Below are 27,864 nucleotides of genomic sequence, written 5' to 3' on the forward strand. Positions count from 1 at the left end.
GGGTTGTAATTAGGAAGGAAGAAGAAAAGCTATAGAAGTAGCAGACAGAAGAAAACATGGGTAGATTATTTCTTTGACATATCTTCTTGTAGTGTAACATAAGCATGTACAGGTTTTAAACTACTAATTAAATTGCATGCACACATTAACATAATAGGAATACAGCTACATAACCAAAGCAGACCTACAATTACCAGCCATATCCAGTGAAACCAAGAAAACCAGTTAGGCACCCTAGGCATTTGTGAAAACTTATCAATGATATGATGAATATTGTCTAACTGAATTTGAATAGTTTGAGAAAAATCAGACAAATTAAAACAACGCATTCCTGGGAACTGTTCATATCCCATATGTTCTTTTAACAGTAGATAGTCTATAGTCGCAAGATTTTTGAGCACTGCAACTTGCACTTCTCCTAATTCTTGGTTGCGTTCCGACAGTATAGATCCAGTCAAATCTGTTGTTTTACTGTATGCACAGGCCAGCTTAGATATCTCCTTCTTCATTCCAATGGCAAGTCCAGGAACTGGTGGGATGACTGCAGCTACAACTGCAACAGCACCAGAATCTTTGTTAAAGTTTTTTGATGATCATCTTCTGGAATGACTCTTCCAGAGAATGTTGATGTTGGAAGTTCTTCTTCATATCGTATCTTAATTCTTTTTCTGGGTAGCCAATTTAGACTTTGATCCTCTGTATAAACACAAACAAACCCTTTGCCCACACTTTGATATGCCCTTTATACCATTGTGAAGAACTTATTGAAGATTACCATGCAGGAACTGTTAGTCCATTGTTGGGTTCTGTGATTATGCTGCTGTTTTGTTCCTTCAGTTTTTCCTTTGTTCTTATACTCTGCATATGAGTGAAATCATTTGGTATTTCTCTTTCTCCACTTGGCTTATTTCACTGAGCATAATACCCTCTAGCTCCATCCATGTTGTTGCAAATGGTAGGATTTGTTTTCTTCTTATGGCTGAATAATATTCCATTGTGTATATGTACTGCATCTTCTTTATCCATTCATCTACTGATGGACACTTAGGTTGCTTCCAGTTCTTGGCTATTGTAAATAGTGCTGCGATAAACATAGGGGTGCATCTGTCTTTTTCAAACGAGTGCTGCATTCTTAGGGTAAATTCCTAGGAGTGGAATTCCTGGGTCAAATGGCATTTCTATTCTGAGCATTTTGAGGAACCTCCATACTGCTTTCCACAGTGGTTGAACTAATTTACATTCCCACCAGCAGTGTAGGAGGGTTCCCCTTTCTCCACAACCTCGCCAACATTTGTTGTTGTTTGTCTTTTCGATGATGGTGATCCTTACTGGTGTGAGGTGATACCTCATTGTGGTTTTAATTTGCATTTCTCTGATAATTAGTGATGCGGAGCATCTTTTCACGTGTCTGTTGGCCATCTGTATTTCTTTTTTGGAGAACTGTTCAGTTCCTCTGCCCATTTTTTAATTGGATTATTTGTTTTTTGTTTGTTGAGGCATGTGAGCTCTTTATATATTTTGGATGTCAAGCCTTTATCAGATCTGTCATTTACAAATATATTCTCCCATACTGTAGGGTACCTTTTTGTTCTATTGATGGTGTCTTTTGCTGTACAGAAGCTTTTCAGCTTAATGTAGTCCTACTTGTTCATTTTTGCTGTTGTTTTCCTTGCCCGGGGAGATATGTTCAAGAAGAGGTCACTCATGTTTATGTCTAGGAGGTTTTTGCCTATGTTTTTTTCTAAGAGTTTTATGGTTTCATGACTTACATTCAGGTCTTTGATCCATTTTGAATTTACTTTTGTGTACGGGGTTAGACAATGGTCCAGTTTCATTCTCCTACATGTAGCTGTCCAGTTTTGCCAGCACCATCTGTTGAATAGACTGTCATTTCGCCATTGTATGTCCATGGCTCCTTTATCAAATATTAATTGACCATATATATTTGGGTAATGTCTGGAGTCTCTAATCTGTTCCACTGGTCTGTGGCTCTGTTCTTGTGCCAGTACGAAATTGTCTTGTTTACTATGGCTTTGTAGTAGAGCTTGAAGTTGGGGAGTGAGTCCCCCCTACTTTATTCTTCTTTCTCAGGATTGCTTTGCTACTCGGGGTCTTTGGTGTTTCCGTATGAATTTTTGAACTATCTGTTCCAATTTGTTGAAGAATGTTGCTGGTAATTTGAGAGGGATTGCATCAAATCTGTATATTGCTTTGGGCAGGATGGCCATTTTGACGATATTAATTCTTCCTAGCCACGAGCATGGGATGAGTTTCCATTTGTCAGTGTCCCCTTTAATTTCTCTTAAGAGTGACTTGTAGTTTTCAGGGTATAGGTCTTTCACTTCTTTGGTTAGGTTTATTCCTAGGTATTTTATTCTTTCTGATGTAATTGTGAATGGAATTGTTTTCCTGATTTCTCTTTCTATTAGTTCATTGTTAGTATATAGGAAAGCCACAGATTTCTGTGTGTTAATTTTGTATCCTGCAACTTTGCTGTATTCCCTCCCCCCCCCCCCCACCGTATCAGTTCTAGTAGTTTTGGAGTGGAGTCTTTGGGGTTTTTTATGTACAATATCATGTCGTCTGCAAATAGTGTCAGTTTAACTTCTTCTTTACAGATCAAGATGAATATTTTAAAGCTGTTTATACTTGTAGCTACTTATTTGAGTTTGTGTGGGGTAGAACATTGTAGGTTTTGATCTGTAGGACACATGTTTAGTTAAATAATTTGCAATTTCTCTTTGTAGGCCTGTTTAGATTCACCTTCCAAGTGGTTCTCACCAGGAACCCAATGACGTACAACAAAGGGACAACTGACCCAGCCTATCCTGACCTTGGTGGTTTGTTGGCAAAAAACAAGAACCTTTTAGCTGAGGTATATGGATTATCAGAACATAAAATGCTTTGGGAAATTATGTCCTGTGTAAAAGTAGGGAGTGAAACATTCTGACAAAGAGCTCAAAGTATTACCTAAACTCAATTTTGTTTTTTTCTCAATACTGAGCTCTCATCAATGAGGAGCACTGATTTAGACCCAAATCTGTCTTTTCCGAGAGAAATCCCTTTGAATATAATGCATTGTTAAGTACTTTTGAGTTGACTGTTGAATGCTGTTAGAACATTGCTTAAGAACTGCTATGCTTGAAATTTATTAAAAATAATAATGAAAATTTTGTGTACTAAGAAGTTTTTAATGGAAAAGATGAGTTCTCATTTTCAATATAGCACCAAATAACAAATAACTCTGGTTTTATTTAATACTTGATAAAATATCCGAGTCACATTAACAGATGAAAAACAAATAAAATTTGTAGGAAATGTCTTGACTTTTCCCTTGATGTGTTTTAATGAACTAGAGAGTGCTTGGCAGAATTCTTTAGTTGAACCCAAGTACCCTCAGGATATTTGTTGCAGAGACAGTCTTATAGGTAGCCATGGTAAAATTCCAAAGGCCGTCATCATTTTTAAATGTACTATGATGTAGCTGTTTATATCTGTACTGCTTCTCTGATTACCTTTAAATGAAATGTTCTGGATGCTTTTATTCTGGGATACTAACTGGCCATTTGAATAAGTAGCTCTCTGTGGTGTCTGTGTGAGTTTCCTAAGGGTTGCCATAACTCAGTACCACAGACTGGGTGATTTAAATAACAAAAATTTATTTTCTTAAATTTCTGGTGGCTAAAAATCCAAGACAAGATATCAGCAGGGTTAGTTTCTTGTTTTTTAAAATTTTATTTCCCAGCTTTATTGCCATATAGTTGACATATAACATGGTGTAAGATTAAGATGTACAATGTAATGATTTGATTTACCTATATATTATGAAATGATTACTACAATAAAGTTAATTAATACTGCCATCACCTCACATAATTATCATTTTTTTGTGTGGTGAGAAGGTTGGTTTCTTCTGAGGCTTCTCTCTTCAGCTTGTAGATGGTCATCTATTCTGTATGTTTTCACATGGTCTTCCCTTTGTGATTGCCTGTGTCCACATTTCCTCTTCTTCTAAGAACATCAGTTGTATTGGATTAGGGCCTACTCTAAAGATCTCATTTTAACTAGGTTACCTCTTTAAAGACCTATCTTCAAATAGTTACATCCTGAGGTACTGGGGGTTAAGACTTAGCATATGAATTTTGAGAGGACACAATTCAGCCCATAACAGTGGCCTTATTTGGGGGGCTTCTTTTCTGCCCAGGACCTCATTAAAGTTCTTTTCAGTATCTCATCTATCAATAACTTGACTCCAGGTTTCACTTAAATAGATATAAATATATAGAAATAGATATTTAGATAAATATATATTCCTTTGGATCTTACTTATGCTAACATTTTCCCCCTTTCAGCACAGAGATATGAATAGAGGTTAAATTTAAATGAAGTTTATATAGAAACAATAAATATTATGACACTCTGGAGAGATTTCTCAGTCTTTTCTTTCACAAAAATGTAATGGCAATCCCTGAAAAGTATAGCAATTTTACTATGAGTAGCATCATTCTTCTCCTCAGTATAACTTGCTACCAATACTTAGGAAGTTTGGGATTTTTGATAATTCACATTTTGATTAGATTAAGATTTATGCCAATGCTTAATTCATAGAAACTTTTTCAACCAAATTGTCGAAAAACATTAGAGGTTTTAAACCTTGCTTAAATAAATTATATAAGCTATTTTCAAGAATTCCAAAGTGCTTTTAAGAAGCAATTCTCTTCATGTACATAAGTCATTTGGTAACTACAAATATTTTAAATCTATTTGTTAAAACAGGTATCTAAAAGACTGTTCAAGGTCTCATTTTTACTTGGTTTTAGATACTGTATATATTTTAAACAGTATTCCATAGCTCATATCAGCATTTTCTGAATTTAGTAAAATTTAGTGTTATTGCATGATTTCCCTGTGTTAAGGTTATTTTTTTTAAATCTGGTAATTTCAGTAGAATACTTTCAACATGAGTCATCTTTCTCTTTTCCAATAACCTATTATTTAGTCCTACAGGAACACAATTGTCTTGATAAGGCAGTTTTTCTCTTCACTGCATGCACTTACAATTTTTTGTTATAATTAACAATCTCTTTGTGGTACATACAAAAATAATTATCATGTGTTTCTTCCCAATAATGAAAAAACAGGTGCAAGAGAGCTATATTTAGGAAAAGCCAGATATAGAAGGGATAAATATTAAACTATTCAGTTAGTGATTATGTTTTCTAGGTTAGGCAATATGATATTGAACTAATACTCTTACATAGTGCTAGATGGGCTGCTGTAGTAATAAACATGAGTTAAAACAGCTTCTAAAAAATGTTTCTGATAATATGTATAATAAGATCTAGTATCTTGAATTTAAGATAGATTTAATATGTTTTTGCCTGTATTTTTAGTTTGATTGTCATGGAACTTTTTGTGAGCACAATCTGACTATGTTTGTGTAGATATGATGTTTTTCTTCCCTTCACATAGTAGTAAGGCAAATAGTAGTAACCTGGTAGATGCAGCCAGCTCTGGAGGGGGTGAATGGAGGCAATATAAATTTTGTAGCTAAAGGAAAATGTATCAGAACCAATAATTACTAATTTTAATTGAAATTTTTATTGAGGTAATTATAGATTCACTTGCAGTTTAAAAAAATAATCGAGACCTATTGAACACTTTGCCAAGTTTCTCCCATAATCAGATTTTGCAAAACCATAGTATAATATAGCAGCTTAAATAATGACATTTATACAGTATGATCCATGAATCTTATTCAGATTTTCACAATTTTACTTATACTCACTTGTATGTTTGTGAGTATTAAGTTCAGGGCAATCAGTCAAGATACTGAACAGTTTCAACACCACCAAGATTCTTCCTAGGGCTGTTTTATATCCACATATGCTTCTTTCAACTTCAAATTCATGGCAACCACTAATTTCTCTTCCATTTCTAAAATGTTGTTATTTCAAAAATGTTTATACTCAAAAAGCTAAACATAAGAGTTACCATATGACCCACAGTCCCACTCCTAAGTAGATACACAAGAGAATTAAAAATACATGTTCACATAAAAGCTTGTAAATGATTGTTCATTGTAGCATTTTTCATGAAGCCAAAAAGTGGACACAACTCAAATGTCCATCAACTGATAAACAGATAAACAAAATGTGGTATAATTCATACAGTAGAACATTATTCAGCTATCAAAGAATGAAGTACTGATATATGCTGCACAACATGGATGAACCTTAAAAACAGTATGCTATGTATGCTAAGTGAAAAGAAACCAGTCACAAGAGGCAACATATTGTATTGTTCCATTGATAGGAAATGTCCACAATAGGGAAATCCAGAGAAACAGAGAACAGATTAGTGGTTGCTAGGAGCTGGGAAAGGAGGGAATGGGGAGTGACTGTTAGTAGGTATGGGGTTCCTTTAGGAGACAATATAAATGTTCTGGAATTAGATCTGGAATATGGTGATGGTTGCACAATCTGTGAATATACTAAAAACTATTGAATTGCATACTTGAAAGAGGAATTTTATAGCAGTAGACTCAGATACCAAGAAGGGACTAGTGGTTACCAAAGGGAAGGGGCTAAAGAGGGAGGGGTGAGGGAGGGAGGAGGTTAAAGGGCACAATAATTCACAATTCGAATATAGGTTGGTCATGGAAATAGTAGTACAGCATGGAGAATGCAGTTAATGGTTCTGTAACATCTTACTACATTGATAGTGACCACACTAAAGGGAGTGAGGATTTAATAATATGGGTAACTGTTGAACACAACTGTGTTGTATATTTGAAACCAACATGAATAAATTTTATGGTATGTGAATTATATTCCAATTTAAAAAGTGAAATAACAGTTCAATATGGCTGCACATATCTGTGAATCTACTAAAAACCACTCAACTGTATGCTGTAAATGGATGAATTTATGAATTATATCTTGATAAAGCTGTCTTTTAAAATGTTATACAAATAGAATCATACATATACAACCTTTTGAGACTGGCTTTTTTACTAAGCGTAATTTCCATAGATTTGTTGTGTGTATCAATAGTTTGTTCTTTTTATTGCTGAGTCCGTGGTATATATGTACCACAGTTTGTTTAACCATTTACCTGTTGACATATCTGGGTTGCTCTCAGTTTTTTAGCTGTCACAAATAAAGCTGCTTCAAACATTCACGTACAGGTTTTTATTTGAGCAAAACTTTTCATTTCTCTGGGATAAGTGTCCAAAAATGCAATAATTGGGGCATGTGGTAATTGCATATTTAATTTTATAAGAAACTTCCAAACTGTTTTCCAGACTGGCTGTACCATTTTACATTCCTACCAGCAATGTATGAATGGTCTAGTTTCTTCACATTCTCATCAGCATTTGGTGTTCTCACTATTTTGTATTCTAGATATTCTAATATATGTGTAGTATCTTATTGTGACTTTAATTTGCATGTCCCTAATGGCTGATGATGTTGATGCCAAACATATTTTTGTGTGCTTATTTGCCATCCACGTATCCTTTCTGATAAAGTTTCTGTTCAAGCCTTGTGCCTGTTTTCTAATTGGATTGTTTTCTGAAAGTTCAGAGTTCTTTATATATTCTAGATACAACTCCTTTGTTGACGATTTTTGTCAACAAGCTGTATCTTGGTTTTTGGAGTGCCTAAATTCAGCTAAGCCCTGAACATATTTCTGGCTCATTGTCCAAATCCAGCATCAAACTATTCAAAACGTGGGTTACTTTGATATAAAAGAAAATTCAGCAATGTTTTAAAACTTTAGGGTTTGCAAATCATTGTTCATATGGAAGAAGTGAAAAATGAACTGGCAAGTCTTCTGGAAGACTAATTGACAAAGTTTGGCCATTAAAAGGAAAGTTAAACTGGATCTATAAATCAATATTGTGTGAGTTTGAGACTCATGATGCCTTAGGTATTTTTCAAGAAATATTATCTTGACAATAGAATAACTAAAAATGATATCTTAAAGCATAGTTCTTATATTGTACTAGAGGGAAATGGGATCACTAGATCACACAACTCCAGTGGGCATTCATTATTTTTTTATGGTATCTGTGAGTAAAATTGCAATATTTCCAGAATCTCTTGCCTGGCCTTAGTGCATCTCCGTATCAATAGGTATTTCCAAGGATTGGAGAGAAGTAGTCCATTTCCATATCAACAGGTAATCACAAGGGGGAGTGAGGGCATATCTGGACCAGAGAGGTTGGTGGGGGTACCTTTTTGCAGCTGGGTCACAAGAGACATGGGCGAACAGAAGTGGACGACTGCTTGTAGGCAATAAATGGGTTTCTCTCACTTTATTTCTACCTTTGAATGATGTCAGTTTCAAAGGATTTTACCCTGGGCTGGGAGAATATTTCCCCCCCGGAGTTACAATGATTGCAGTGCAGAGAATTCCCAGACTTACTGGTTAAAATAATGAAGATGATGCTAAAGGACTTTAGCAATTATTAACAATCATCAGAAATTGGGATCCATTTAATAGGAGTAGAGTTTCAGTTCAGCATTTGTTGAGGTTTTACCTGTGAAAAGTACTAAAAGAAGTCACATGGGAGGTGTAGATAGAACAATAAATGAACCATGATTCTCATGTACAAGAAAACTAGAATGTGGGAAGATTGGCATAAATAATGAAGGAAAAGCCAGGTAAACTCCATGAGCATATGCTTTATACAGATCAGAGCCAATGAAATAGTTAGAAATAACATGCTATATCAGTTTATAGTCAATGGGTAATCATCATGCTTTTGAGGAAGGGTGATGTGTGATCTGAAACAACTGAGAGCAGAATAGATAGAGAGAGAAAAAAGATGACCTACAAAGGAAAACCCATCAGGCTATCATCAGACTTCTCAACAGAAACCTTACACACCAGGAGGGAGTGGCATGATACGTTAATGCAATGAAACAGAAGCACCTTGAACAAAGAATATGCCACCTGGCAAGATTAACATTTAAATTTGAAGAAGGGATTAAACAATTTCCAGATAAGCTAAAGTTGAGAGAATTTACCTCCCACTAGCGACCTCTGCAGTGTATTTTGAAGGGACTGCTATAGATGCAAGTGTTCCTAAGGCTAAATAGCTGTCACCGGAGAATATAAAACCACAGTAAAGAAAGTGGGCCAGTTAATTACTAAGCATTATATCAAATTATATCAAATACCCCTAAGTCAGTTAAAGGATACACAAAGAGTATAGAATATGATACCTAATATATAAAGAGTGGAGGAGGAAGAAAATGAAGGGAGGAAAAAAAATACCCTTTAGGTTGTGTTTGAAATAGCATAATAAGCGACTTAAGTGAGACCATTAGATAGTAAAGAAGCTGCCCTTGAACCTTTGGTAACCACGAATATAAAGCCTACAATGGTGATAAGTACATACCTAGCAATAATCACCCTAATTGTAAATGGACTGGATTCACCAATCAGAAGACACAGAGTCAAAGATGGCCAAAGAAAAAAGACCCATGTATATGCTGCCTACAAGAGACTCCAAATGCAAAGATGTATACAAGACTAAAAGTGAAGGGATGGAAAAAGAGATTTCATGCAAATAATAGGGCAAAAACAGGAGTTGCAGTACTTATATCAGACAAAATAGACTAAGAAAAAGAAGGACATTATATAATGATATATGGATCAATCCAACAAAAGGATATAACCATTTTAAATATCTATGTACCCATCATAGGAGCACGTAATTATGTGTAACAAATACAAACAGAATTAAAGGGTGAAATACAATGCAATGCATTCGTTTTAGGAGACTTTAACACACCTCTCACTCCAAAGGACAGATCAACCAGACAGAAAATAAGTAAGGACACAGAGGCACTGAACAACACATTAGAATGGATGGCCCTAACAGACATCTACAGAGCACTCCACCCAAAAGCAGCATGATACACATTCTACTCAAGTGCATATGGAACATTTTCCAGAATAGATCATATACTAGGCCATAAAAAGAGCCTCAGCAAATTAAAAAAGATTGAAATTGTACCAACCAGCTTCTCAGACCACAAAGGTATGAAACTAGAAATAAATTACACAAAGAAAATGAAAAATCCCACAAACACATGGAGCCTTAATAACATGCTCCTAAATAATCAATAGATCAATGACAAAATAAATACAGAGATCAAGCAATATATGGAGACAAATGGCATCAATACAAAACCACAAAAATCTGTGGGATGTAGCAAAGGCTGTGCTAAGAGGAAAGTATATTGCAATACAGGACCACCTTAGGAAAGAAGAACAATCCCATATGAAGTCTAAACTCACAATTAATGAAACTAGTAAAAGAAGAACAAATGAGGCCCAAAGTCAGTAGAAAGAGGGACATAATAAAGATTAGAGAAGAAATAAATGAAATCAAAAAGAATAAAACAGTAGAAACAATCAATGAAACCAGGAGCTGGTTCCTTGAGAAAATAAACAAAATAGATAAACCCCTAGCCAGACTTATCAAGAAAAAAAAGAGAGTCTACACACATAAACAGAATCATAAATGAGAAAGGAAAAATCACTATGAACACCACAGAAATTGAAGGAATTATGAGAGAATACTATGAAAAATTATATGCTAACAAACTGGATAAACCAGAAGAAATGGACACCTTTCTAGAAAAATACAACCTTCCAAGGCTGACCCAGGAAGAAAGAGAAAATCTGAATAGACCAATTACCAGCAATGAAATTGAACTGGTAATAAAAAAAACTACCTAAGAACAAAAATCCTGGATCAGATGGCATCACTGCTGAATTTTATCAAACTTTTAGTGAAGACCTAATACCCATCCTCCTTAAAGCTTTCCAAAAAGTAGAAGAGGAGGGAATACTCCCAAACTCATTCTATGAGGCAAGCATCACTTTAATACCAAAACACCATAAGGCAAAGACACCACCAAAAAGAAAGTTACAGACCAATATCCCTGATGAACATAGATGCAAAAATACTGAACAAAATATTAGCAAACTGAATTCAAAAATACATAAAAAGATTGTCCATCATGATCAAGTAGGATTTATCCCAGGGATGCAAGAATGGTACAACACTTGAAAATCCATCAACATCATCCACCACATCAATGAAAAGAAAGACAAAAACCACAAGATCATCTCCATAGATACTGAAAAAGCATTAAACAAAATTCAACATCTGTTCATGATAAAAACTCTCAACAAAATGGGTATAGAGGGCAAGTATCTCAACATAATAAAGGCCATATATGACAAACTCACAGCCAACATCATACTTAACAGCAAAATGCTTAAAGCTTTTCCCTTCAGATCAGGAACAAGACAAAGATGCCCACTCTCCTCACTTTTACTCAACATAGTTCTGGAGGTCCTAGCCACAGCAATCAGATAACACAAAGAAATAAAAGGCATCCAGATTGGCAAGGACATAGTTAAACTGTCCCTGTTTGCAGATAGCATGATATTGTGCATAAAAAACCCTAAGGAATCCACCCAAAACTACTAGATCTAATATCTGAATTCAGCAAAGTTGCAGGATACAAAATTAATGTACATAAGTCTGTTGCATTCCTATGCACTAATGATAAACTAGCACAAAGAGAAATCAGAGAAACAATTCAATTCACAATTGCATCAAGAAGAATAAAATAGCTAGGAATAAACCTAACCAAGGAAGTGAAAGACCTATACTCTGAAAACTACAAGACACTCATGGGAGAAATTTAAAAAGAAACCAATAAATGCAAACACATTCTGTGTTCATGGATAGGAAGAATTAATGTCAAAATGTCCATCCTGCCTAAAGCAATCTAGAGAGTCAATGCAATCCCTATCAAAATACCAACAGCATTTTTTCAACAAACTATAGCAAATAATTCTTAAATTCATATGGAACCACAATAGCCAAAGCAATTCTGAGAAGGAAGAATAAAGCAGGAGGGGATCATGCTCCCCAACTTCAAGCTCTACTACAAAGCCACAGTAATCAAGACAATTTGGTACTGGCATAAGAACAGGCCCATAGACCAATAGAACAGACTAGAGAGCCCTGATATAAACCCAACCATATATGTTTAATTAATATATGATAAAGTAGCCATGGATATACAATGGGGAAATGACAGTCTCTTCAAAAACTGTTGTTGGCAAAACTGGGCAGCTATATGTAAGCAAATGAAACTGGATTATTGTCTAACCCCATGCACAAAAGTAATCTTGAAATGGATCAATGATTTGAATGTAAGTCATGAAACCATGAAACTCTTAGAAGAAAACATAGGCAAAAATCTCTTGAATTAAACATGAGCAAATTTTTCCTGAATGCATGTCCTTGGGCAAGGGAAACAAAATAAAAAATGAAGAAATGAAACTACATCAAGCTAAAAAGCTTCTGTACAGCAAAGAACAACATCAGCAGAATAAAAAGGCATCCTACAGTATGGGAGAATATATACATAAATGACATATCTGACAAGGGTTTAACATCCAAAATATATAAAGAACTCACATGCCTCAACACCCAAAAAGCAAAAATCCCAGTTAAGAAATGGGCAGAGGATATGAACAGACACTTCTCCAAAGAAGAAATTCAGATGGCCAACAGGCACATGAAAATATGCTCCACATCACTAATTATCAGGGAAATGCAGATTAAAACCACAATGAGATATCACCTCATAATACCCATTAGGATGACCAACATAGAAAAGACTAGGAAAAACAAATGCTGGCAAGGATGCAGGGAAAGGGGAACGCTCCTACAGTGCTGGTGGGAATGTAAGCTAGTTCAACCATTGTGGAAAGCAATATGGAGGTTCCTCAAAAAACTAAAATTAGAAATACCATTTGATCCGGGAATTCCACTCCTAGGAATTTACCCAAAGAAAACAAGTTCTCAGATTCAAAAACACATATGCCGCCCTATATTTATTGCAGAACTCTTTATAATAACCAAGTTATGGAAGCAAGCTAAGTGTCCATCAGTAGATGAATGGATAAAGAAGAGGTGGTACGTATACACAATGGAATACTATTCAGGCATAAGAAACAAATCCTACCATTTTCGACAACATGGATGGAGCTAGAGGGTATTATGCCCAGTGAAATAAGTCAGGCAGAGAAAGACAAATGCCAAATGATTTCCCTCATTTGTGGAGTATAACAACGAAGCGAAACTGAGGGAACAAAACAGCAGCAGACTCACATACTCCAAGAAGGGACTAGTGGTTACCAAAGGGGAGGAGTGGGGGTGGGGAGGGAGGAAGAAGGGCTTGTGGAGTATCATGACTGGTGCACATATTGTGTGTGGGGTCATGGGGAAGACAGTGTAGCTCAGAGAAGATAAATAGGGACTCTGTGGCATCTTACTTTACTGATGGACAGTGACTGCAATGGGGTATGGGGGAGGGACTCGATAATAGGGGTGAATGTAATAACCACATTGTTTTTCTTGTGAAACCTTCATAAGAGTGTATATCTATGATATCTTAATTTTAAAAAAATGAAAAGAAACCTGGAATGAAACTGGATTATTGTCTAACTCCATATACAAAAGTAAACTCTAAATGAATCAAAGACCTTAATGTAAGTCATGAAACCATTAAACTCTTTGAAGAAAATATCTCCAAAGATCTCTTGAATATAAACATAAGCAATTTTGTCTGGAACACATCTCTTTGGGCAAGGGATACGAAGGCAAAAATGAACAAGTGGGACTAGATCAAACTAAAACACTTCTGTATAGCAAAGGACACCATCAGTAGAACAAAGAGGCATCCTACAGTATGGGAGAATATATTCATAAATGATATATCCAACAAGGGGTTAACATCCAAAATATATAAAGAACTCACACATCTCAACAACGAAAAAGCAAATAAGCCTATTAAAAAGTGGGCAGAGGATATGAACAGACACTTCTCCAAAGAAGAAATTCATATGTCCACCAGGCACATGAAGAGATGCTCCACATTGTTATTTATCATGGAAATGCAAATTAAAAGCACAGTGAGGTATCACCTCACACCAGTTAGGATGGCCAACATCCAAAAGAGAAGGAACAACAAATGCTGTTAAGGATGCAGAGAAAGGGGAACCTTCCTACACTGTTGGTGGGAATGTAAATTAGCTCAACCATTATGGAAAGCAATATGGAGGTTCCTCAGAAAACTAAAAATAGAAATACCATTTGACCCAGGGATCCCACTCTCAGGAATTTACCCAAAGAAAACAAGATCCCAGATTCAAAAAGACACATGCACTCCTATGTTTTTTGCAGCACTATTTACAATAACGAAAATATGGAAGCAACCTAAGTGTCCTTCAGTAGACAAATGGATAAAGTAGACATGGCACATATACACAATGGAATATTATTCAGCCATAAGAAGAAAACAAATCCTACCATTTGCAACAACATGGATGGAGCTAGAGGGTATTATGCTCAGTGAAATAAGCCAAATGAAGAAAGACAAGTACCAAATGATTTCCCTCATTTGTGGAGTATAACAACAAAGCAAAGCTGAAAAAACAAAATAGCAGACTCACAGACTCCAGGAAGGGACTAGCATTTGCCAAAGGGAAGCAGGTAGGAAGTGGGGATGGGGAGGGACAGTGAAGGGGATTAAGCGGCATTATGATTAGCATGCATAATGTAGGGGTGTCATGGGGAAGGTAGTATAGTACAGAGAAGACAAGTAGTGACTCTATAGCATCTTAGTATGCTGATGGACAGTGAGTGCAATGGGGTGTGTGATGGGGACTTGATAATATGGGTGAATGTAGTAACCAGAATGTTGCTCATGTGAAACCTTCATAAGATTGTATATCAATGATACATACATACATGCATACATACATACATACATAAATAAATACATAAATACATACATAAATAAATAAATAAGCACTCAAACTGTGGAAATCAGTGCAGCCCTAGAGACTATGGGGTTGGCCCTGAAGTGTTCACTGAATTCCAAAGATTGTTCTCTACAGTGGGAAGCTTCATCTGGCTTCCAAAATATAAGATGCATTTTAAAAATTATATCTTCTATCATCATTTAAAAAAAAAACTACACAATATAAGATTCATCACATCTAGTTTAGCACTGTTACTTAATATTAGCACTGGGAATTCCTCCGTGCAAGAGAAAAAGAATCCTAGTAGCAGATTGGGAAGAAGTAATCAGGGAGGAAGGAAAAAAAGGTACTCTCAGTTTCATGAAAGCCAAATATCATCGTGAATTCACTGCAGAAAGCAGAAACTCTTAAATTTAAAGAAAATCTTTAAAAACGATTAAGTATTTTAAAAAATTGATTAAATGCAGAGAATTATTTATATACAAAGTGATTGGAAGGTCTGAGACTGGGAGTCAGGACCAGCATTGGATGAATGAATTCAAGGCCAAACCTATGTAGGTAGGAAAGGAAATTGAGGTCAGGAAATTGTTGCTATTGCCATTGAGCCTTTTTGGAAGAGCCACAGCTGCCTTTCAACTTCTGCAAAGCTGAAAGTTTGTTTCTGGCCCACTCTTTAACCTTGCTTACTAGCAGAAATAACAGGGGAGGAAGGCCTCCTCCATTCTAAATTTCAGGGTATTGCATCTCTTTGGTGCAGCTCAATTTACAAATAGCATGGCACTCAAAGGGTAGTTCTCCAGACTAGGAACATTAATATCTCCTGGAAACTTGGTAGAAATAAAATTGTCAGGCCCCATGGCAAACTAGAAACTTTGGGATAGTTCTAGCAATCTGATTTTAATAAGCCCTCCAGATGGTTTTGATGTGTGCTAAGGTTTGAGAACCATTGTCCTAGAGGACCACAGCTTGCACAAAGGAATCTAAGAAATTAGTTTTATTTCTAGTTCTGCAGAACCAGAAGACATCACAGAGGTAGGAATGGATGCAAAGTGCCAATAACCATGTCCAGCAAAAGAGCATGGAGAATGATGTCAAATGCTTCAGAGACGTGGAAAATGATGACAACTGAAAATTGTTGAATCTGACAGGAAATCATTGGTTACTTTTGAGATTAGCATTTCCTTGGTGGGGAATAGGGATGAGAGATGGTATGACGTAAAACTAGAATTACAGTGAATGAAGAATGAACACACAGGATTCTTATCATGAGTGTGGCTGGACAACAAAGAGGAGAAATGGGCTTTAGGTTAAGCTCAAATCTTTCACTAATATTCAGGAACTTGTCTGTGCCCTCTACCACCTCTGTTGCATCTCAAGTGGTTTAGAGGATTCTGCAGCAGTTTGTGGAGTCTCTGCAGTTTGAACAGTTTCTGCAGTTTGTGGAGTGCTTTTTGGATGACTCGATCTCAAGTTCCAAGGGCCCATAAACTTCAGCTTAGTATACACCTGCAAGTTGGTATATCTTTACAACTTAGTGTATTATTTACATTTTAATATGTGCCAGACACTACACTAGGCCCTTGACATATGTTATTTTTATTTCTTAAAACCACAGTATAAGATGGATAAGAAATATTAACTGGTTTGCTTTGGCCACAGTCTGTTTTATTCCTCCAAAATTTGAAGTCTTTCCACTCTTTCATACTTTCTCTATAAACTCTGCCTTCACTGAAATGTGTGTTTTTAAAGGCAATGTAATAGAAAAGCACATAAAGGTATGTTTTGAGGACATATAAGGCCCATTTCATTGTTTCAATTTCACAGAATATTCTAGAATTAGAAAAAATGCATTTTATACCATCTGGACTAAACATTTCATTTTGAATGATTGGTCTTCATATCACCTCTGCTGTAAGGAATTACAGCATTCTAATTAATGCAATTTTTTTCAACAACCAAATCTGTTTTACTTTTTTCTGATTGTAAAGCTAATGATCTTTTCCAATGTAAAATCAAATTTGCCCTTTCCCCCCCTATTCTCTTACTAGTGCATCAGGATCATACACAGCCTATTAAGGAATTTGAACAAATCAGATTAAGTTAAAACTTAATTGACCCCTGAATGTGAGCAGTACTTCAATTTTCTTAATCTAGTGAACTTTCTTCTCAGATAGAAGAGCAGATATTTTTTAAATGCTACCCAAAGATAAATAAATTAGTCACCTGAAAGCTGTGCTCCCTGACTCTCCAATCTTTTTTGGCCTCTTCTTTCAAATGCAGCCTGTGACTCTCTAGTGTCCCTTCCCTTCTCACAAGTCATCACTCTAGCTTCTTTTCATAACTTTGTGATCTCTTTCTTTTATTTGCCTTAAAATATATATATATATATGTATGTATGTATGTGTGTGTGTATATATATATATGTATGTATGTATGTATGTATATATATAAAATCAACTTAGGCCTCATTCTTTCTCCTGACTCTCCTTCAACCATCTCTCTGATCAGCATAAATAAGGTCAGAAAACAAGTGGTATAAACTTATGCTGCTCTTTAGAATAAAAGCTTTGTGAACATGCTCCCCTTTAAAATACATCTAAAAGCAAAACATCTATGACCAAAGCATCAGGTATTTCTTTTCTGCCAGGAATTATGAAATTCATTATTGGTATAATCTCCTCTTGTATCAAAATTTGAACAACTTTAATGTTGATGAGAATAAAATCACTTACTCCAAAATCTATAAGTTAATTTGATATGACTTTTTGAATGTACATAACATTGGAACATACTGTCAGGAGATTTTAAAGTCTTCATTTTATTGAATAATAATATGTAACTTAAATGCCCATAATTTAAAAGCATGAATTTTCTAAAACCAAAATTATAAATTAAGTAACACTTTCTCTCTCTCATTAGCTAAGAAATCTTCAAAACAAACTTTTCATAAGAGAAACTTCATTGCAAGAGATGAAAAGTGAGCTAAAAAATTACAAAGAAAATAACATGCAACAATCGTTCTGGATAATGTACCTGAAAGATAATATCAAGGACCTAGAGGAACTTATTGCTTCTCTAACCAGAATTAAATCTTTGAATAACACCAATATTCAGAGCCTTAAAAGGGGCAACTGGGATCTAATTGAAAGAATTAGAGGACTAGAAAATCGCCTAAGGTGGGGAATTTTCCAGATTGTGTCAAACATGTTATTTGTTATAAGCTTGCAAATATAGTATATGAACTCTATACTCCTGATTGATCACAGAATTCAAATCTAGTAGTATTTCACATCTGAAAAAATTATTATACAAGATTCTTTTTATTGAGATGTAGTTTACATGCCAGTAAAATTCACCCCTTTAAAGTGTACAATTCAGTAGTTTTTAGTATACTTACAAGGTTGCGCAATCACCACGACTAATATCAGAACATTTGTATCACCCTTCTAAAGAAGCCCCATGCTATTTAGCAGTTCCCCCCATTCTACCCTCTCCAGTCTCTGACAGCCACTGATCTACTTTCTTTATCTGCGGAATTGTCTTTCCTGGACATGTTATAATGAATGCAATCATACAATACATGGCCTCTGTGTCTGACTGACTCTCCTCAGTGCAATGTTTTCAAGATTTATCCACATTGTAGCATGAATGTAGTATTCCATTCCTTTTTTTTTAATTTTAGTATCATTAATCTACAATTACATGAGAAACATTATGTTTACTAGACTCCCCCCATCACCAAGTCCCCTGCACAAATCCCATTACAGTCACTGTCCATCAGCGTAGTAAGATGCTATAAAATCACTACTTGTCTTCTCTGTGTTTCACAGCCCGCCCCTTACCCCGCCCAACATTATGCATGCTAATAGTTATCCCCCCTTTCTTTCCCCTCCCCCCTTATCCCTACTTTCCCACCCATCCTACCCAGTCCCTTTCCCTTTGGTAACTGTTAGCCTATTCTTGAGTTCTCTGATTCTGCTGTTGTTTTGTTCCCTCAATATTTTTTGTTCTTATACTCCACATATGAGTGAAATCATTTGGTATTTGTCTTTCTCTGACTGGCTTATTTCACTGAGCATAATACCCTCTAGCTCCATCCATGTTGTTGCAAATGGTAGGATTTGTTTTCTTCTTATGGCTCAATAATATTCTATTGTGAATATGTACCACATCTTCTTTATCCATTCATCTACTGATGGACACTTAGGTTGCTTCCAGTTCTTGGCTATTGTAAATAGTGCTGTGATAAACAGAGGGGTGCATCTGTCTTTTACAAACTGGACTGCTGCATTCTTAGGGTAAACTCCTAGTAGTGGAATTCCTGGGTCAAATGGTATTTCTATTTTGAACTTTTTGAGGAACCTCCATACTGCTTCCACAATGGTTGAACTAATTTACATTCCCACCAGCAGTGTAGGAGGGTTCCCCTTTCTCCACAACCTCGCCAACATTTGTTGTTGTTTGTCTTTTGAATGGTGGTGATCCTTCCTGGTGTGAGGTGATATCTCATTGTGGTTTTAATTTGCATTTATCTGATGACTACCAATGTGGAGCATCTTTTCATGTGTCTGTTGGCCATCTGAATTTCTTCTTTGGAGAAGTGTCTGTTCAGCTCCACTGCCCATTGTTTAATTGGATGATTTGCTTTTTGTTTGTTGAGGTGTGTGAGCTCTTTATATATTTTGGATGTCAACCTTTATGAGATCTGCCATTTATGAATATATTCTCCCATACTGTAGGCTGCCTTATTGTTCTATTGATGGTGTCCTTTGCTGTACAGAAGCTTTTCAGCTTGATACAGTCCCATGTGTTCATTTTAGCTTTTGTTTCTGTTGCCCGGGGAGATACGTTCATGACTCACCTCAAACCCAAAGACATACCCAGACTAAAAGATAAGGGATGAAAAAAGATATTTCATGCAAACAATAGGGAGAAAAAAGCAGGTGTTGCAGTACTAGTATCAGACAAAATATACTTCAAAACAAAGAAAATAACAAGAGATAAAGAAGGACATTACATAATGATAAAGGGCTCAGTCCAACAAGAGGATATAACCATTAGAAATATATATGTACCCAATACAAGAGCATCAACATATGTGAAACAAATACTAACAATTAAAGGAGGAAATAGAATGCAACACATTCATTTTAGGAGACTTCAACACACCACTCACTCCAAAAGACAAATTCACCAGACAGAAAATAAGTAAGGACACAGAGGCACTGAACAACACACTAGAACAGATGGACCTAATAGACATTTACAGAACTCTACACCCAAAGGCAGTAGGATACACATTCTTCTCAAGTGCACATGGAACATTTTCCAGAGTAGACCACATACTAGGCCACAAAAAGAGCCTCAGTAAATTCAAAACGATTGAAATTCTACCAACCAACTTCTCAGACCACAAAAGTATAAAACTAGAAATAAATTGTACAAAGAAAGCAAAAAGGCTCACAAACACATGGAGGCTTAACAACATGCTCCTAAATAATCAATGGATCAATGACCAAATTAAAATAGAGATCAAGCAATATATGGAGACAAATTACAACAACAGTAGAAAGCCCCAACTTCTGTGGGACACAGAAGAAGCAGTTTTAAGAGGAAAGTATATAGCAATCCAGGCATATTTAAAGAAGGAAGAACAATCCCAAATGAATAGTCTAAAGCCACAAATATTGAAATTGGAAAAAGAAGAACAAATGAGGCCCAAAGTCAGCAGAAGGAGGGACATAATAAAGATCAGAGAAGAAATAAAATTAAGAAGAATAAAACAATAGAAAAATATCAAGGACATCAAGTGCTGGTTCTTTGAGAAAGTAAACAAAATAGATAAACCCCTAGCTGGACTTATCAAGAGTAAAAGAGGATCTACAGACGTCAACAGAATCAGAAACGACAAAGGAAAAATCATGACGGACCCCACCGAAATACAAAGAATCATTAGAGAATACTATGAGAATCTATATGCTAACAAGCTGGAAAACCTAGAAGAAATGGACAACTTCCTAGAAAAATATAATCTTCCAAGACTGACCGAGGAAGAAACAGAAAATCTAAACAGACCAATTACCAGCAATGAAATTGAAGCAGTAATCAAAAAACTACCCAAGAGCAAAACCCCCAGGCCAGACGTATTTACTGTGGAATTTTATCAGACATACAGAGAAGACATAATACCCATTCTCCTTAAAGTTTTCCAAAAAATAGAAGAGGAGGGAATTCTTCCAGACTCATTCTATGAAGCCAGCATCACTCTAATACCAAAATCAGGCAAAGATCCCACCAAAAAAGAAAATTACAGACCAATATCCCAGATGAACATAGATGCAAAAAATACTCAACAAAATATTAGCAAACCAAATTCAAAAATACATCAAGAGGATTATACATCATGACCAAGTGGGATTCATCTCAGGGATGCAAGGATGGTACAACATTCAAAAATCCATTAACATCATTCACCACATCAACAAAAAGGACAAAAGTCACATGATCATATCCATAGACGCTGAAAAAACATTCAACAAAATTCAACATCCATTCATGAAAACAACTCTCAACAAAATCGGTATAGAGGGCAAGTACTTCAACATAATAAAGGCCATACATGATAAACCCACAGCCAACATCATACTGAACAGTGAGAAGCTGAAAGCTTTTCCTCTGCGATCAGGAACAAGACAGGGATGCCCACACTCCCCACTGTTATTCAACATAGTACTGGAGGTCCTAGCCATGGCATTTAGACAAAACAAAGAAATACAAGGAATCCAGATCGGTAAGGAAGAAGTCAAACTGTCACTATTTGCAGATGACATGATATTGTACATAAAAAACCCTAAAGAATCCACTCCAAAACTACTAGAACAAATATCTGAATTCAGCAAAGTTGCAGCATATCCAGATGTGTCTTGCTTTTTTATTCATTCTATTACTCTGTGTCTTTTGATTGGTGCATTCAGTCCATTTACATTTATTATTGAATTATCGGTGAATTAGGGTGATTATTGAAAGATATGTACTTATTGCCATTGCAGACTTTAGATTTGTGGTTACCAAAGGTTCAAGGGTAGCTTCTTTACTATCTACCCATCCAACTTAACTTGCTTATTAAGCTTTTATAAGCACAGTCGGATGATTATTTCTCTCTTTTCTTATTCTTCCTCCTCCAGCCTTTATATGTTAGGTGTTTTATTCTGTACTCTTCTGTGTTCCCTTTGACTGCTTTTGTGAGTAGTCGATTTTATTTTCTGCCTTTAGTTAGTGTTTGGTTGGTCTGCTTTCTTTGCTGTGATTTTATTTTCTCTGGTGACATCTATTTTGCCTTAGGAGTGCTTCAATCTAGAGCAGTCCCACTAGAATACCCTGTAGAGGTGGTTTGTGTGAGGCAGATTCCCTCAACTTTTGCTTCTCTGGGAATTGTTTAATCCCTCCTTCATATTTAAATGATAATCATGCTGGATACAGTATCCTTGGTTCAAGGCCCTTCTCTTTCATTGCATTAAATATATCATGCCATTCTCTTCTGGCCTGTAAGGTTTCTGTTGAGAAGTCTGATGATAGCTGATGTGTTTCCCTTTATAGGTGACCTTTTTTCTCTCTCTGGCTGCCTTTAATACTCTGTCCTTGTCTTTGATCTTTGCCATTTTAATTGTTATGTGTCTTGGTGTTGTCCTCCTTGGGTCCCTTGTGTTGGGAGTTCGGTGTGCTTCCATGGTCTGATAGGCTATTTCCTCCCCCAGTTTGGGGAAGTTTTCAGCAATTATTTCTTCAAATACACTTTCTATCCCTTTTACTCTCTCTTCTTTTTCTGGTGCCCCTATAATGTGAATATTGCTCCATTTGGATTGGTCACACAGTTCTCTTAGTGTTCTTTCATTCCTGGAGATTCTTTTATCTCTCTCTGCCTCAGCTTCTCTGTGTTCCTGTTCTCTGGTTTCTATTCCATCAACGGCCTCTTGCACCTCATCCAGTCTGCTCTTACGTCCTTCCAGAGATTGTTTTATTTTTGTATTCTCCCTCCTAACTTGATCCTTTAGCTCTTGCATATTTCTCTTCAGGTCCATCAGCATGGGTATGGCCTTTATTTTGAATTCTTTTTCAGGAAGATTGGTTAAATCTATCTCCCCAGGTTCCCTTTCAGGGGTTGTCTGTGTTATTCTGGACTGGATCAAATTCTTTTGCCTATTCATGGTGATAGAGGTAGTCATGGGCAGTTGGCACTTGTGTTGGTTGGGAGAACAAAGTCCCTTCCTGCTTGCTGGTCACCTTGCAGGTCCTTGGAGCAGCTTCTGGTTTTATTTCCTGAGCCACTGTGGGTGGGGCAGCCATCACAGCAGCCCAGAGCCCTGTGAGGAGGAGCAGTCGTGACAGGTGTGCTCTCCTGTGTGAACGGCGACCCTTGGAGCCCTGTCTCGGCTTCCTCCATGCGCGCTGGTGCAGCCTCTGAATCTGGCACCGCCTCTGAATCTGGCCCGGGTGGCCATGGAGGAGGCTCTGCGCGGTTGCTGTGGGTGTGGCCACTCTCAGGCTGCTCCCCTGCTATGGCAGTGTCATGCTGGAGGGGGAATGGATAGGAGGCTGTTTATCACTGTGAGGGGCTTCAGAGCTGCACTGCCTCCCAGGGGGCTGGAGTGCCTGAGTTTCCCCAGGATTCCCAGCTGCTGGGCTGAGTGTGTTGGGACACTTCCATCCAGCTGTAAGGCCCCTGTCCCTTTAAGACTTTCAAGAAGCTCTCACTTTTCTTTTGGCCCCAGGGGCACTGGCTGTGGGGACCTGCTCACAGGTTTTGCTCTTCTGTTTCCCTAATATCCAGCACTTCCAGTGCAGATGACTAGGGCTGGGTATTTAGCAGTCCTGTGCTTCCACTCCCTCCCTGCTCTGACTCCTTTCTTCCTGCCCAGGAGCTGAGGTGGGGGAGGCACTCAGGTCCCTCTGGGCCGTGGCTTGTATCTTACCCCCTTTGTGAGGTGTTGAGTTTTCGCAGATGTAGATGTAGCCTGGCTGTTCTACTGCATCTTCTGATCTCTCTTTTAGGAATAGTTGTATTTGTTGTATTTTCAAAAGTATATATGGTTTTGGGAGGAGATTTCCACTGCCCTACTCACACTCCTATCTTGGCTCCTCCCCTCTCAAGTTTACTTTTGTGTATGGAATTAGACAATAATCCAGTTTCATTCTCTTGCATGTAGCTGTCCAGTTTTGCCAACACCAGCTGTTGAAGATGCTGTCTTTTCCCCATTGTATATACATGGCTCCTTTATCTTATATTAATTGGCCATATATGTGTGGGTTTATATCTGGGCTCTCTTATTTTGTTTCATATTTCTCTGGGTCTATACTTGTGCCAGGACCAAATTGTTATGATTACTGTGGCTTTGTAAGAGAGCTTGAAGTTAGGGAGGGTAATCCCCCAGCTTTGTTTTTCCTTCTCAGGATTGATTTGGCTATTCGGGGTCTAAAATTCCATATGAATTTTTGTTCTAGTTCATTGAAGAATGCTGTTGTTATTTTGATTGGGTTTGCATTGAATTTGTAAATTGATTTGGGAAGGATGGCCATTTTGACAATATTAATTGTTCCTACCCATGAGTACGGGATATATTTCCCATTATTGGTGTCTTTAATTTATCTCATGAGTGTCTTATAGTTTTCGGGCATAGGTCTTTCACCTCCCTGGTTAGGTTTATTCATAGGTATTTTATTCTTTTTGATGCAACTGTAAATGGAGTTGTTTTCCTGATTTCTCCTTCTTCTAATTTGTTGTTAGTATATAGGAGTGCAAAAGATTTCTGTGTACTAATTTTGTATCCTGCATCTTTACTGAATTCAGTTATTAGCTCTAATAGTTTTTTGGTGGAGTCATTAGGGTTTTCTATGTATAATATTATGTCATCTGCAAACAGTGACAATTTAACTTCTTCCTTACCATTTTGGATGACTTTAATTTCTTTTTGTTGTGTGATTGCAATGGCTAGGACCTCCAGTAGTATGTTGAATAGAAGTGGTGAGAGTGGGCATTCTTGTGTTCCCAATCTTAGAGGAAAAGCTTTCAGTTTTTCACCATTAAATATGATGTTGCCTGTGGGTTTGTCACCTATGGCCTTTATTATGTTGCAGTACATACCCTCTATATCCATTTTGTTAAGCTTTTTATCATGAAAATCCAACGTTTTATTTACTAGAGTTCTTTGGTTTTCTGGATGCAGTTGTGTGTTATTGTTCTTTAGGAAATAAGGTGTTTCTTCTAGACTTTCAACTTATTACCACTGAGTTACAAAATATTCTTTTGATATTGTTTTCATATTTTCTACATCTGTGCATTCTCTGTCTGTCTCATTATTATTATGGTGTACTTTCACTCTGTTTCTTCTCTAACCAGGGCTGCCTAGGGATCTCTCTTTATTTATTTATTTATTTGTTTTTTGAGAGGGCATCTCTCATATTTATTGATCAAATGGTTATTAACAACAATAAAATTCTGTATAGGGGGGTCAATGCTCAATGCACAGTCATTAATCCATCTCAAGCTTAGTTCTCTTCAGTCTCCAATCTTCTGAAGCATAACGAACAAGTTCTTACATGGTGAACAAATTCTTACATAGTGAATAAGTTCTTACATGGTAAACAGTACAAGGGCATTCATCACAGAAACTTTCGGTTTTGATCACGCATTATGAACTATAAACAATCAGGTCAAATATGAATATTCGTTTGATATTTATACTTGATTTATATGTGCATCCCACATTTCTCCCTTTATTATTATTATTATTTTTATTTTTAATAAAATGCTGAAGTGGTAGGTAGATACAAGATAAAGGTAGAAAACATAGTTTAGTGTTGTAAGAGAGCAATTGTAGATGATCAGGTTGTGCCTGTAGACTATGTGCTAATCCCAGCTAGACAAGGGCAATAAAACATCCATGGATGCAGAAGCTTTCTCTCAACACAGGGGGTGTGAGTTTCTAAGCTTCAACACTGTTGTTGGAGATCTCTCTTTTATCTTTCCATAGAACTAGTGGTTGTGTTTTTAAAATACATTTAGTAATTTTAATTTATACATAGTGAAAATATATGTCTTTATTAAGTCCTCATCCCTCACCTCTCTCTCTCCCTTTTGGTAGTTACTTAAAAACTACAAGGGAGTAGTAGGAAGAATACAATTAAAATCACCAGTAATTCTACCACTGTGAGATAAACAGTATTAACATATAGGTATAATTCCGTCTTATTTTCCATGCAAATATTAACATTTGACAGGTGTAGTTTTCCTTATTCCTGCTTCTTTCATTTAGCTATTTTTCTCTTAGTACTTTTGAAACTTGATTTCTAAGGAATGTATAATCAATCGTGTAATTTATTTAACTATTCTTTTTTGACATTTGCATTGGTTCTATTTTTTCATGTTATAAATAATATTCTAAAGAATATCTTTGTGCATGAATCTTTATATAAATATTTGGTTGTTTCCTTGTAATATATCCCTAGAAATATTGATCAAATCCATGATACATCCTGGTGTTTATAAAATTGTCTGTATAACTGCATTGTTGTTAGCACTGAGCCATCACTTTTATTGTCATATTTTATATTCCAGGTTTTTCAAAAATAATACATATGTTGGTGAAACAATATTTTACTAATGCAAATGTTATTGTATGGAATTTATTTGTGTAGAGTGAATCTGATATGCTAGGGTATCCTAGGGCACAGCTTCTTTATTCTAATGCTGTTGATTCCTGCAAAGGAAAACTCCAGGACTAAGAATTCCCAGACAGACAAGCACAGCAAGATGTTTAAACAGCTGGAGAAGGACCACAAGCAACAGGCATTACTAAATATTCAACAGAATCTACAGTTTGCTACAACTCCAAGATTAGAGGAAAAAATTCAGAAATTTCAAAAACAGCTCAGTGATTTGAAACTGTCAAATAAAAATATGAAAACTCTACTGACAAGAGTAAATGTCCTTAAAGTAAGTAAAGGGAGGCTTTCAAAAATTTATGTAAGCTTTATTCTGTTACAATTTTAACTGCCTGTTTCTCATTGAACTTAGAAAAATTAACATTAAACTCTTTTACATACATACAAAGGGATATATATAATGTTAAAGCATATAGAATACCAAAGTTTGCTGACTGTAAATCTATCACTAATCAATCCTAAGAGGCAGAGTATTATCAATCCCACTGAAGTCCCCAGTATCCTCTTCCCTGCTTCTCAAAGGTGACTGTTACTCTAGATGTAGAATTCTAGATCCCTTTTTTTTTTTTGAGAGGGCACCTCTCATATTTATTGATCAAATGGTTGTTAACAACAATAAAATTCAGTATAGGGGAGTCAATGCTCAATGTACAATCATTAATCCATCTCAAGTCTAATTCTCGTCAGTCTCCAATCTTCTGAAGCATAACGAACAAGTTCTTACATGGTGAACGAATTCTTACATAGTGAATAAATTCTTACATGGTGAACAGTACAAGGGCATTCATCACAGAAACTTTCGGTTTTGATCACGCATTATGACCTATAAACAATCAGGTCAAATATGAATATTCATTTGCTTTTTGTACTTGATTTATATGTAGATCCCACATTTCTCCCTTTATTATTATTATTTTTATTTTTATTTTTAATAAAATGCTGAAGTGGCAGGTAGATGCAAGATAAAGGTAGAAAACATAGTTTAGTGCTGTAAGAGGGCAAATGCAGATGATCAGATGATCAGGTGTGTGCCTATGGACTAAGTATTAATCCAGGCTAGACAAGGGCAGCAAAACATCCACGGATGCAGAAGATTTCTCTCAAAGCAGGGGGGGTGAGGTTCTGAGCCTCACCTCTGTTGATCCCCAAATTCTCACCTGATGACCCCCCTGCGACTGTGCCTGTTTTAGGTTGTTCCTCCCTTGAGGAATCTTACCCGTCTCTGGCTAACCAGTCATCTTCCGGGGCCATACAGGGAAATGTAAAGTTGGTAAG

The 27,864-nt window shown here is 36.4% G+C and overlaps 1 protein-coding gene across 2 annotated transcripts in view; it reads left to right on the forward strand.

Annotated features, from left to right (window-relative positions):
* LOC108396566 (uncharacterized) overlaps nucleotides 1-27,864 on the forward strand; it is a 59,233-nt gene that overhangs the window by 17,691 nt on the left and 13,678 nt on the right. For both annotated transcript variants that reach the window (XM_073242271.1, XM_073242270.1), the window contains exons 2-3: nucleotides 2,748-2,875; nucleotides 26,633-26,860. In XM_073242271.1, coding sequence (XP_073098372.1) covers nucleotides 2,792-2,875; nucleotides 26,633-26,860 — 312 coding nt within the window. In that variant the 5' untranslated portion in view covers nucleotides 2,748-2,791. The remainder of the gene's footprint in view (nucleotides 1-2,747; nucleotides 2,876-26,632; nucleotides 26,861-27,864) is intronic.

Source organism: Manis javanica, chromosome 8 (genome assembly GCF_040802235.1).
Source record: "Manis javanica isolate MJ-LG chromosome 8, MJ_LKY, whole genome shotgun sequence".
Taxonomy (NCBI): Eukaryota; Metazoa; Chordata; class Mammalia; order Pholidota; family Manidae; genus Manis; species Manis javanica.